Source organism: Nyctibius grandis, chromosome 30 (genome assembly GCF_013368605.1).
Source record: "Nyctibius grandis isolate bNycGra1 chromosome 30, bNycGra1.pri, whole genome shotgun sequence".
Taxonomy (NCBI): domain Eukaryota; kingdom Metazoa; phylum Chordata; class Aves; order Nyctibiiformes; family Nyctibiidae; genus Nyctibius; species Nyctibius grandis.
In genome coordinates, this window is record NC_090687.1 from 4,706,501 (window position 1) to 4,720,808 (window position 14,308).

Below are 14,308 nucleotides of genomic sequence, written 5' to 3' on the forward strand. Positions count from 1 at the left end.
GCCGAGAGGTGTCTGTCAGCTTCTTCGACAGCGAAAGCTGACAGATCTGAAATTCAATCCAATCTTTCATTTTGGATGGCGTTGATCATTGGTCTTTTGAGGAAGGAATGAATTTGAGATATTAAATATTCCATAAGCTATAAAAAACTGGATTTTTACTGAAAGTCTCAAAATTTGGATGATTTTCTATCACACAAAATTTGGCTAAAAGTATTTGTTATACTGCGACATTCCTGAATATAATCCTATAGTATGTAAAATTGAAGGGTCAGGTAAAAATCCAGTGATATCTTCAGGAGGAAAGTGATTGTAACCCTTCTTGGTTGGCCATTTTTCAGCTTCCGTAATTGTCTTTTAGATACATATAGCAACTGCAATTACTTTTGCACAGCAATTGCGTGCAATGCTGCTCTTCACTCTGAACTTATTAAGGAGTTGCATTTCAAAAACACCCCTCACCTCTGTTACTGAACAGTTAATTACTGGTAAATAGTTACTGTGCATCAGATAGAGATAGCAGTATTTTATAGAGTAGGAATAGCTTTCCTTTTTTGTTATTATTGAGATTTTGTATTACACTTTTTCAGTCTTACAATGCATTATGGTTTTATGATCTTCTACTGTGCTTTTGCATTGCATGATATGGCCAAGGCGGAAACAAGCCACAATACAGTTTGCATTTAAATTCTTCTAGTCTTGGCTCTTCTAATTCTGAAAAGCCTTCTTGTCCCTGTCTTGATTGTATTTTGTTTCCAGCAGCATAGTTATAGGATCTATTTAAAATACCATAATTCTAGAGTTTGAGATGCTTTTGCTCAGGGTTTTTTCCTTATTCCCATTTACAAATGGTGCTTCCCACTCCTCTGATTCAAGTGTGCTTTTGGAAAACCCCTAATTTTTCAGTCCCAGTGGTTCAAATAATTGTTCAAACACTTAAAAGGTGTGGGTGGGGGATGTTCTGTTTCGATGGAGTTTGGAGTTAACTGGGAGTGGATCCAGCTGTGGCTGAGCAAAGCACAATAACTGGTGCTTTACCCCAGCTGAGAACGCTGATGAGTTTGGCAGTGTTCTCTCCCGCTGCTGTCTTACCCCTTCCCCGTCAGTTCCTCGAGCATCATTGTCTTTAGCATTCCATATGCTTTGAACACAGGCCCTGCTTCTGCAGCAAACCTGTGCTCTCCAGGCGTACCTAGAAATGCTGCACAGGGTTCAAGGGCACAACGGCAATTATCTGGAGTTTGGCCAGAATAGACGATGCAGAATATCTGTTGGTTCTGTGCTTTGGTTTATGCCAGCTGTGGGAGGACAGTGATTATTTAAGACAAAGGCAGTGGCTGCATTTGTACCACTTAAGAGCTTTGCAGAATGTGACTGCAGCATTTTCTTACATGCCAGCTACTTCGTAGCAATGTGCAAACAGCATCTATCAGCTGTAAATGCCGGTGGTACGGTCACTTTTGGTACTGCCTGTAATCATCTTGTTTCAGTGCAGACAGTCTGATGTACAAATGCAGGTAGAAACAAAGTCCCTGGCATTTGACTGGGATCCCACAGCACACAAATCTCTTTCATGTCGCAATAGACATTTCTATACAGTGTCTACGCTTTCATTGTTCCCAGAGTAGAATCAAAATGCTCAGATTATTTGATTGCCTTGTAACCTACGCTAACACATCCTTATCAGAAACATTTGTGTCCAGCAAATGAACTGTTTTGGCCCCTCTGGCTTGTAACCAGAGAGTTGATGCAGTGAAAAAGAACTCATCTACTCTGGTACTACATGATACAGGGATATCTGAACTAGTTCTGACTTAATTCCATGACTTAAATGAATAAGTCCGTGGCAACTGTGCATTGCAGCCAAGGTAAGTCACCTGATAATTTACTTCAGTACTACATGTCCAGAGAATGCCTTGTTTCATTACTTATTTCCATACTTCAGAGTCTGATATTAAAGATCAGGAATGTAAAATGCCTATAAAACTTTCATTAAAATGACCTTTTTTGAAGCCACTTTCTCTGGATACTTATATACAAAAATGAAATTTAAAAGTCGTTATTGTTATTATCACTACTTACTATGTTAACTCCATTATGTTTTTGTTTGCTGCAGGCTGGAAATTAAATCCAGTTGTTGGTGCAGTTTATAGTCCAGAATTCTATGCAGGTAAGGATTACGCTATACTTGTCCGTGCCATATTTTATTTTAGTGTTCTTTAAAACATGCAAAAGTACAGAATATGTGTTTGGTGTGAGGTTTAGTTTCTCTGTTTGATTCACGTTATCTGCAAGTAATTTACAGATTTGTCATGCAGGATTTTAAGTTACTTGGGCATAGGAAAGTTTATATAAAAGATATATGAATAACTTTTTATTGGAAAGTAGATAGTATAACATGAAATGTACCACAATATCCAAGTCTTACATGAGATTTTATTTTATACATATTTTATTTATATTTTATTTTATATTTCAGTACAGTCGCTTTCCTCCAGGACTTATTTAAGCCCAGTGAACAACAACGAAAAAATCTATCTATAAATATATATTTTGTGTATATACATGCACATAGATACATACAGGTGTAGAGTAGCTGTGTTCATAATTTCTTTCTTGAACATTTTTCTTTAAATTTTATATTTAGTTATGCAGTTTCTTAAAATTTTTATATTTTAAATCTATATTATTATTTGAGTCTTCACTGAGACCAAATTCTGATCCTGGTTACAATTTGGAGTTAATGAGATACAGTCGTCTTTCTGCTGGAAGTCAGTCACAGCTAGCAACGGTTTCTAAATGTGCTTTAGCAACAGTATTGAAAACAAACATGGTTGTACTCCAAAACCCAGTTGATTTCAGAAGAATTTTAATTCTGCCCGTAAACATAATCACTAGCAAGTGCAAAAAAAGCCATTTTTGAAAGCAAATAATTTACATCTCAGACAGAAATAATCACTGTAAATGCAAATGTTTCTAATAGGTGATAAAGTTGCCTTCCTTTCTTAGGTTCCAAAATCATATATGAGTCTTCCATGACTTTCATGGGAAACTGGGAATTTTTCAGTTTTCCATTTGGATCTGTTTTTCAGTTGTCGGAGTGTGTGTATATTGGATACAAGTACTTAACCATGTTTTAAAAAACAAAAATATTCATCCATTGTCACACACTTAGGTAACTGAGAATAAAGAGGTAATTGTAGAATACATTCTTTACAGCAAGTAAAGAACGGAAATTAGGAGTTTTCACAGGCAGTGGTTAAGCATGGGAAGAGGTTGCCCACAGACACTGGGGAACCTCCATTCAGGGAGTTATTCAAGCCTCCACTAGACAAAGCTGAAAAACTTTCCTTAGTTCAAGGGACTTCAAGAGATAAAAATTGTTAAATAGGACTACTGTTACAAACAGATATTTATTTCAAAGAAGCTGCCTGTAATACATCCAGTGCCGTCTACTAAGATAGATAAAAATGTTCCAATTAGGGTAAAAATGGCACAGTATAATAAAAATACTAACTTGGCATTCATGGAATTGCAATATTTAGTGTAGGCAGAATTTATTTCCTTCCTTGATGTATGCCTCCATTGAAAACAGGAATTTAACATTGATCTCATTCGAGTAGTTAGTGAACCAACCCTGAACCTGCATAAATTAGAAAGTCAGAGTTATTAGTCATTTTATATAAATGACTTTGTGTTAATGACAAATATAATAATATTCCCATAGTACAGTAATCAATTTTCTAATACGTATGCAGAATTAACAGTCTGACTTATAATTGTCTCATGAAGTAGGGCATGAAGAGTTCACATAGTTTGTAAATTAAAATCAATATTTTCAATCTCTCCTGAAGGTAATTTTCCTAATTTACTGGACTTTTCCCTAACATTTATTTTGTCTTTTAATTATAAAATGGCAGGTTATTGATTTTTTTTGTATAACCTCTGAAAGTCCCAAGTGCATTTTTATTGCCAACACAAGGGAGGTGTTTGCCCTTCTTAATGAGAATCTTTAATTACCATTAGAAGAGTATTAATTTAATTTTATGAATTATGACATGAACTCCACCACACGTATGCGGAAAGTTCTATCAAGATACTTAATGTATTTCCGATTTTTTTTTTCTGTTTATACATGCAGGCAGTTTGTTTTTTTTTTCTATGCATATCAAATGCATATTTTCTGTATTGACAAAAAGATAATTTTTTCTCAGACATTTAAACTTTCTTTTAAGCAATTTAGTTAAAAAAAAAACCAAACCAACAGCTTTGTGCAGATCTCTTAAAAGTCCGTAGAAAATGAAACAGTAAAAGAGCAATGCAGTTCTTGCATGCCGTAATGGAATACTGCGACACATCTTTCCTTTTGGGTTTCCCCCCTCACCTTACTTGGAGAAGAAGCAATTGCACTTTTGAAGATTATAAAATTAAAAATGTGATTTTTAAGTCAGTCAAAGTTCTAGTTATTTGGTTTAATTATTGTCTCCAACACTGTCATGTTAAAATTGCACCAACTCTTTCATAGTCAGTGCAAGAAGTTCCTTTAGTCCTAATAAATGCTGAAAAATTTGGCCACTTCTGAAATAAAGATGATACATTTGCAGAGAAACTGTTGATTTAAAGTACCTTTAATCTTCATAAATAAGTAAAAAACCAGAAGGTTATACAAAGCTGTCAGGATGGCACTGATGAATGGCAAATTCACCCGTTTCTCAATTGCCAGTGAAGACACACGCCGCAAGGCTTAGCCGTATTGTACATCATATCTGCCAACTCATTTCTGTGATTAAATATTCCATCAGTGCGGGCTATAAGGCGGTAAAGCTTAACAAGATTCATAAGATGCACCACTTGAATACACATAACTCACTTCCTTGGATGGAGAGCACCCCACATGCAAAAGAAAATTAGAATTGAGTTAAATTACTCTATAAGACAAGATCAATAGAGAAAGGAAAAGATCCCCTAATGCAATGCAAATCTAAGATATAGTTATGTCTTGACAACTTGAAGCAGACAATTAAAGTCAAATAGGGAGGAACACAATGTAAATCAACCCTAAAACCTTGAAGATAATGGTAAACAGTAGGACCAGTGACATGATTGTTATAGCTCTGCTTTTCTTCTGAGTGTACACTTCTGTAAAAGAAAACCTTTATTGAGGAAATGTGTGACAGATAAAAATGGAGACTATAAGATACATAGCAGATGCACAACAGGCACTATGTAACTAAAGTATTACTTGGGGACTGGAAAATACTATGTATTTACAAAATACTATAGATTTTTCTTCCTGAGTAGCCCTTCTAAGACTGTTTTTCTGACTTTGAAATGCTCATGCTGTAGTAAATTAGAACGCTCCAGAAATACGGCTATTTAGGGCATGTGGTAGCATTAATATAGATTTCCAGTGACATGTTCATGAAGGGCGATTTGAAGACTGCTGCTGAAGTTCCGAGGCCTAGCAAGTCTCCCTAACAGCCGACTGCGGACTGTGAACTGGCTAACTGGGACACCTCCTGCCCGTCCCACGGGTCCGCTGGGAAGTCCTAAAATGACATTTCGTAGAAAACAAAAGGACGGTGATCTTTTTCATTTATAATTTTCAGCATTTCACAGAATTCCACTTTTCCATATATCATAATTGATAGGTAATTTTTAAAAAATTGACTTATGTCCCCATAGTCTCCTTTTAGTAAATAAACCAATACTATTTAAGGTGCTTTTCCTCCTTATGAGCAAAAAATGCTTAATGAAGTTATCATTTCCATTTCAGCTTATCTTTTCCAGTAAACTATTTATCAAGTTCTTAGGCAGGTCCTAATGAGGAAATTTGTAAGAAGCACTGTATGATTTGTCTCACAAAGTCTTAATGTAAACTGGGACAAATTTTTCATTTATTTGTATATCCATCCAATTTTAAATCCATCCCATAGTGACCCGTAATTTTGCTACGTTAATCTAGTGTATGTTATCTTCCCCCATACACTCATCTATGGCTGGCAAAATACAGATTTGCACTTTGGTTTCTTTACTAGGAGTACTCTGGTACTTTCTTACTGTAAGTTGTTACATTCTTTGTTTCCTTGGTTTGTTATAATATCATTTTTACCTGCTTATTTATTTTTAGATAGTGTACATTTTATCTATAATACCTAGCCTTCCTTTCAGCCTCGGGCAGTCTGAAAGTAAAGTTCCATGTTATTCCTTTCAGTTATTGCAGATATTTTTGGTATTCTTCTGTTTTGGTTTTTGGAACGATGAGTTTTTGAGCAATGTCTTGCACTCTCCTTAATGGTACGTAGAATATTGTTGCACCCGCATTACTACAACAGATCAGTCGTTTAAGGCAGATAGCTTGAGACACACTAAGGCAGTTTTAAAACACTTTGTCCTTGTAAATGGCAGAAAAAATATTTTAGGACGCAAACCTGTTGGAGAGGCTTCTTTTTGACAGTTCTAGTATGCAAGATGGGGGAAAAGATGCTACAGAACTTACCTGTAAATCTACTGAATCTTCTTTCAGGGAACAGTTGAATTCACAGTGACCCACATGAGAAAATATTCTTGTTGGGTCATAACCAACAAACAGTATTTCAAAAATTTCAAAATGTAAGTTGCCAGTGAAGAAAGAAAGGACTTAAGACTGGTAAAGAACCATTAGAACACGCAATGACAAGTAATAGAGATCTCATTCTCCTTTTAGTCTCCTTAAGCGACTAATTATATATTATTTTTCCTGAATAGTCATGAAGTGCTACAAGTTTTTTAGAAGCTAGTTTTAAGAGTCCTTCTACATAGCTGAGTGGTTGTATTCTCTTCATAAATAGCCTTAACCCAGTGAGGACTGTTAGGGGCACCCAGTTTGTTGGGCAGTTAATAATCATTCCAAGGTGTTGGAAAATTTTCCCCATCAGTTAAAATGAAAGAAAGAGGAAGAGCTTGTGCTTTTGACTATTTTATGTGACCTCAGAAGACAGAGAAGTTCTAGATGCCTGGGGATTTGGAAGCTAGTGGTATCCTCCAAGAAGCAGATTTTGTAACAAACTTCCTTTCACAAGTTTGTTTAAAACTTTGAAATATAACGTTATATATAATCAAGAAGTGAAGAAATACCATAGTACTATATTTATAAACATGCACTTAAATAAGAGGAATCCAGGGGAAGAGAGGATTCCTGTACGTTTGCTAACATTAATTCTCTTTGTTCATGTCTTAAAGCATCTATTTCTGGAGTGTAAGAGCACCTGGGATTCATTTCATCTTTCTGGTGTTTCTCTTTGAATTTAAATGACTCTTGCATAAGCTCTGCAAATACCCTAGAAACACTTCTCAGTGAAGATGCTTGGAGTTTGTGAAGCTGAATTACATGCTTGTACAGCAATTCTATTCCTAGGGTAAAAGTTCACTGCACCATATCCATAAAGCATAATTTTGGTCAAAATTGGCTGTCTGTCACTATGTAGATTAGTTCATTTTACAATTTGATTACATACACTTAGATTTTGAACTTAGTCATTGACTAAAGAAATTTTCCTAAATAAACATATTCTCAATGTTGTTAGCGAAACAGTTTAAGTCATTTTCTGACTACAGAAAAATTAAATAATTATTGTTTAATATTCCATCTGTTAGATATAGATGCTCCTTTTCAAGCATAAAACAAAGCTGTAACTGTTGTTTCAAAAATCATAATGTTAAAGTACCATCATACAAATGATGACATCCTAGTTAGATTAACACCACTGATGACAGGTAATGAATTTCTAAAACTTCTGCGGAGCTGTTATAAGCCATTATAGCAGAAATACTGGTTTATGAAAGATTAATAAAGCCAGTAGGAAAATGGAATTCAGCATCTGTACTAGCTATTTACTCGAAAATGTCTTCCAGAATTAATTATGCCTCATACTACATTATAATGAGTTTTTCATTAAAATGTATATCATCGTGGAAACTAAACAAGGATTATTAAAAGAATAATGCCAATGACTTATTTTTTGAAAGATTAATTTAGTTAATTGGTTGTACATTTAAATATGGAGCAAGATTAATCAACCTATATTTATTGTTGTATCAAAATCTGCACATTTTAAAGAGAAAATCACAGATACTGCCAGCATTACCCTTTTAAAGATGCTTCTTCTGTTTGGATGTATATTTAATAACACAGTATACACTTAGGCTTTGATACTATTCCTATGTGTTCTCTAAAAGAAATATCATACACTTGATTATTTCATGGTAAATCTTGAACTGAATTTAGAGCTTTATACCAGAAGATAGAGAATCGTTAAGAAGGGAGTTCCTGCTTCTTCAATGTAAAAGTTTGGGAATTTGACCACAGTCTGGTATAGAGGAATCATTTGATACTGGCTTGTGATGAATTTGTGCACAAATAGAATCTGGAAAAAAAGAAACTGCATATTTGGTGAAAGTTGGAGTTCTTTCAAAACAGACGAAAGGAGGTGTTGGGGGGTGCGCGTTTGGATCTGTTTGCTTGTTGGTACCGTCTTACTGAGATGGAGGTCTTGCATTTTCTGCAAATCCGCCTGAGTTAATACTACTGAGGTATCCCACTTGAACTAGTCTTAGGTGACTACACAGCAAAACCACGCTGACCCTGTCTCACTACTTGGAGTCAATGGATTTGGAGTTGTTAAGTGTAAGTTAGTGCTGCATCCCCACTATGGTGCAGTATCAGCAGCCTTATACCATTCTCCAGTGACAGGTCAGATCTTTGATGCTGAAGGTTTTTCTAGAAGTCCTATCAGTAGTCACGGTATGTAGACAAAGCATTCTCTGAGATGACAGAACAGTGCCAACAAGTTGATAGAGCTGTCATGGATGCAAAGCACAAAGTTGAGGCAGGGTGAAGAATCGTTATATTGGCTATTTCAGGATGGAAAAAATGTGTAGAAATGAAGTTATACATAGAACAACAGAAAAAGTCTATTTAAATAGCTATTGTAAGGAAGGAAGTAGGGCCAATGAATGGCGAAAGTTCACTAGCCTCTGTTCCTCCTGTGTGCCTTGCATGTTTTTTTACAAAGGAGTAAGATACCTTTCCTCGTTCTTAGCTCCTAACTCAAAAACCTGCTTTTTTTCCCTTTGAACTGCTAGGTAATAAATTTCCTCAGTGGTAGTGCTGCTGGGTAGCACTTAGGAAAATTTCTTGTTTTCTTTAGATAAACTTGCTCCTTTTATAACATCTGACCCAAAGATAAAATAATGTGTATGAGGTAGTCTTGGAATGATAAATTCCTGTGTGTGAGTAAACCAGAATTCTACTTTAACACATATTCTGTGAGTCAGTGGATGAATATAGGACCAGGTATAATCATAATTAAACGTGTGATTATGATTTCAACTTACTTGATTTAGTACCTTATTTTCTAGCACAGAACACTACGTGTGTTAAAAGTACGTTATAGTTAGCTCCTGGGAGGGAAATCCACCGACCATTATTAAATACCCAGAAGCTGCTTTGGGCTTAGGAAGTCCTTGAGCTGCAAATGGTTGGAAACTAGGATAACACCTGTGGGAAGAGTATCATGCTTGCAGACTTCTTGTACTTTACCTTAGGCACCCACTTTTGATGATTTTGAAAATGTTATTTTTTAAATTATATCCAACATGTCAAAATGGCACCCAAATGACAGCAAGATGGCTGAGACTATAGGGGAAATATGAAGGTCACATTCTTGCATTACAGTCAATGGCCACTGAGTTAAAGCATTCAGATTACATCTTGACATTTAGTTTTGTAGTCAAATGGTCTGTTCAGCTGAGTTGCCAACTACTCAAGTAGTCCCACTCATCTCAGATACATACCTTTGTTTAGTTTAAGGCTGCTTTTGTTTGAAAAAGCATTCTTCTGTTGTCCTTCTCTTTTACTTAGTGAGCTGGTATAATACGTTTGAGCAGCCCCCCTCCATAGATCTAGCATAACCATTGTGGAATGCAGTGGTGATCGTACTCTAACCTGGACATTTCACACCCATAAAATATGATTTTTGATACTGGACCTGATTTTCTTAACAAAATCATAGAAATGTGGGTTGGGACTGACTTCTGGAGGTCATGCAGTCCAACTTTCTTTTTGAAGCAGGACTAACACCGGTGCTAGATCAGGTGAGCCATGAATTTGTATACATCTCTCTATAGAGATTTATGATCTTCTTTGGATACCTTTTCCAGTGCTGCACTGCCCTTCTAGTGAAAAACGTTTTCCTAATGTCCAGCCTAAGCCCCCCAAGCTACAGTTGGTGGCCACTGACCTTTTGTATTATCATCTGCTACCGTTCCAGTGAGATTCTGGCTCCATCATCTTTGTAACTTCCCTTCAAGTAGAGAAAGCTACTAGATTGCCTTTTAACTTCCTCTTTGCCAGACTAATCAAGTTCCGTTTCCTCAGCCTCTCTTCACAGAACACGAGCTCTAGACCCCTGCCCATCTTGATTTCACTCCAACGTATCCTCTCCAGTTTCTCCACGTGTCAGTGAACTGGAGTGGCAGTAGGTTTGAAAACTGGATGCAGTATTCCGGGTGCAGTCTTGCTGGCACCAAGTGTGTGTGCGTACGTTGAGGGAATAACAGCAGCTCTTATCTGTCCATGTTTCCATGTTTCTCCTAATTTCACCTAGTGGGCAGTTTGTCTTGTTTGTTTAAATGTTACTTAAATAAAACACAAGAAAGCATTCTGATCAAGCAGGGGTTGTACTGTCCTTTCTTTGTTTATTACATTGTTTCTAACTTCTTGTATGTTTGTTCAAATGTGTTTTACTGTGGATGTAATTGATCAATTTTTAAAGGGCTAAAAAGGAAGTTAAGTACTGTGCTTTACTCACAAAGAGAGTCTCTTGAGGAAAAGTAATGCTTGGACTTCTCTTATTTAAACGTCATTCTGGTGGTTAGTGAAAATGTGTTCTATGTCTTCCTGATTAGTGACGGACCAAAAATAAATTAAATAAATATGATGGCAGCCTAGAAGTGTCTAATTATAAAGATTATACTGAGATATTTTTTCCACAACAGTCTCCCTGGCCACCTCTTGTTAATACATTAGTTTGTAGCATTAGCGTTGTTTTTAAGTAAATCGGAAAATTATCTCCACTTGCCACATGCTGGCTTGAGGTTTGCAGAGCAGGTTTAGTAGATGTGAAATAGATTCTGTTATCAAGAAACTGCACTGGGAGCTGTACTGGAGGCTCCTCGTGCACACTGACTGTCATATGTCATGCAGATTGGCTTATGGACAGCTTTGAACCGTGTGTGGTGGGGTTGTCTGCTTCAGGAGACAAGACTAAACCCGGTTCAGAGTAAACTCTCCAGACTGTGTATGATGTAGGTTTAGAGGGCAGATATAAAACCAGCTGTTATAGCTACTACTACTGTCTCACCAATTACTTGACACCAGAGGTCAGCCTGGGTGTGCCCTGTCTGGACCTGAGGTCTAGGCTACAACATGCATGGTGGTTACCTGATAGAATAAAACTGACACTGCAATTCAAATACCAGCGATGGATATATGTAAAAAAGCAATGGCTTAAGAATCACTCAGAGGAAGATTTAAGACAAACTACAAGGTCATCACTAAAACACTTGTTTGTTCAGGACTGGGTGGGATATTTGTAATGCTAGATAAGTGAGTAGCAGTTACGCATAGGAATAAATTCCTCTGATTAGAAGAATAACAAAGTTAGGAAGATCCATGCGTTAGGATGGACAGTCAGGCAGACAAACTATACTGAAATGCAAAGTATTAAAATAATATATGAAATGTAAAGTTAATACAGTTAGTGGAATGGAAAACAACTCTGCTGTGTGTTAAACCTTGATTACATCTGTAAATTAATGCTAAAGCAGTTTAAGATTATGTTGAATTGTATTCCAAACACATAGCTAATGTCTTCTGTTTAGTCTTCTGCATTTTTTTTTCCCATTTTGGGCATTAGATGACAGAATCCCCAATACATTTGCATCATAATTGCATTTCATAATACTTATTGAGAGTAAATTTCAAAATACTGAGTTTTCGTTTGTTTACTCATTTGTGGAGGTAGCTGAGATGAAGCTGTGCTTTACACAATCTCTGTCAGTTTGGCACTGTCAGACTTTCTTTATGAAAATTGTTTTAGGGGAAATGTCCAAGCATAGAACTGCTTCTAGTAAAAGTGAGTGTTTTGGGAAGTTTGGAAACGTTGTGTTATCATTTTTGTAATGTTTTTTCATGGTCCTGAAATTTTGGAAACCAAATGGGCTAGGGAAGAAGTAGACTAACTAAAGCCAGGATCATGCATGATGATTCAATTTTTGCTCTTTTGTATTTTCAGCTTGTCGTTCAGAATAGAATTTTATTTGTAAGTTAAAACCAACATCCATTAGGGTAAGCAAATAGAACTGAGGGATTAGTAATTTGCATCTCTGCATCTAATTGCATTAGATTTGCATCTCTGTCTTATCGATTTACTGAAATAGATAATTTACACAGAAAATAGTGTCTTGACGCAATATGAGAGGATAAAGTATAAACACATCTACTTGTAATCCCTCCAGGGCCATGGTGAAACTGTAGTGTTCATACTTGAGCAGAAAGGCTTCAGTTTCATTTATTCTGTGATTCTATTCATATTGCAGTCTTTATTCATCAGGCAGATGTATGAATGTGACCCATTTTAGTTATCAGCAGAATATAAATTTGTTTTTTATATTCTCAAGTATCCTATTTCAAGAATAGTGTAATACCAGCTCAGAGTTTTTATTTATACTTCAGAATTTCTCTCGTGTTTGTTTCTCAAAGTTACAAATGAACCAAGATCAAGTTACAGTGAACCAGGAGTAACTATCATTTACATACTTTTTAGTCTACTAGGAGGACCGAGAAAGATTAGGAATAAAGATTTGATTTTCAAAGGTCCTGAACAACTTCAGTGGGACACATCTCTGAGTGTTAGATAATGGCAGTGAATATCACTGAATATCAATTTATGTGCACCTGAATTTGTGTGTATATATATATCTCTCTCATATAGTAAACATATTTTGTAGGAAGGTTACAGTTATGGGCAGTACTAACAGTATCACTCCAGTTTTTGACATGATTACATAGTGCATTTCCAGTTTTAGATTTTTTGGTGACAGTATGTGAATAAGGATTTACACTTGGATGCCAATGATAAAAATTCACTAACAAGCACAGGTAAACTCTCTAGGCCTAGGCTCGTTATATATTTTGGTACAAGCAGCAGTTGAGTTTGTGTGACATAGTAGTTTCATTTTGGTTAAAAGATAAGGAATGTCTGCAGCTGATTAATTGTTTTTATATTATATTTGTGAAGAGTATTTTATTGCAGCTGTTTTACATGTTGTAACATGCATTGCTGTTCCCTGAGTCATTGCCTAAGTTCACTGAGTGTTTTGGTGACACTCTAAGAGAGGTGGTAATAAAGAAACATGCACTATGCTTAGAAAAGTGATGGAAGGAAAATTGGCATCTTAAATAGAATTTTTGAATAAAGAGATCCCATAAAATATCTTAGAGACACGTACCTCCACCACCCCAGTCTTCCCCCTCCCCCTGCCCCGTTTTTAATAACCTGCATGAGGTTATATGAGGGCCAGGGACTTAGTACATAAGTGTACGTATAGAGCACAGGTTCTCCTTCTCATTACCAGTAGAAAGTATACACAGGTTATTCAGTAATTGAATATATTTCAGGTTTTCTGTCACAAGGTAATATAGATACTGATTTGGACCTACGGAACTGACATTTGGACATCAACTACTTTAGATTCTCCTCCCTACCATGCAATTCTCTTGTTCAAGTGAAAATCCGTATATAATTTTGAGGGAATTAAATATAGGTTTTGTTTGTATTTTTAACACATTGGAAGAAAGCGGGTGTGTATTTTTTGGATGATGCTACTTTATTCCTTCTTAATAAGAGATGAAACAATTCAATGTGTCAACACAACCATCCATGAACGGTTGTGTTAAAATCTGAAGGAGTATTATTGCGTTTATAGAAAGATCCCAAACAACTGAAGGCACTCAAGAAGCACTTTTTTTGGAATTAAAGGCATATTTAAAAGCATACTAAGGCTGTGTATTTTGACTATAGATAGTGCAGGGCTAAAAGAACACTTAACTATTATGTATTCAAGAGACTCTCTTTAAATTCCCTAGTCAGATGGGACAATAGAAGCTAACATACGCTATTATTGTACAACAGTGGCCTTTTAGTTAGGTGTTTCTGATCCATTTCTGTGACACATTTTTAAATAACCCATAATTGAACAATATTTCAGA

At 36.0% G+C, this 14,308-nt stretch overlaps 1 protein-coding gene across 27 annotated transcripts in view; it reads left to right on the forward strand.

Annotated features, from left to right (window-relative positions):
- Window positions 1–14,308, forward strand: part of RBFOX1 (RNA binding fox-1 homolog 1) — an 853,949-nt gene that overhangs the window by 769,511 nt on the left and 70,130 nt on the right. For all 27 annotated transcript variants that reach the window (XM_068420323.1, XM_068420322.1, XM_068420328.1 and 24 more), the window contains one exon: window positions 2,114–2,167. In XM_068420323.1, coding sequence (XP_068276424.1) covers window positions 2,114–2,167 — 54 coding nt within the window. The remainder of the gene's footprint in view (window positions 1–2,113; window positions 2,168–14,308) is intronic.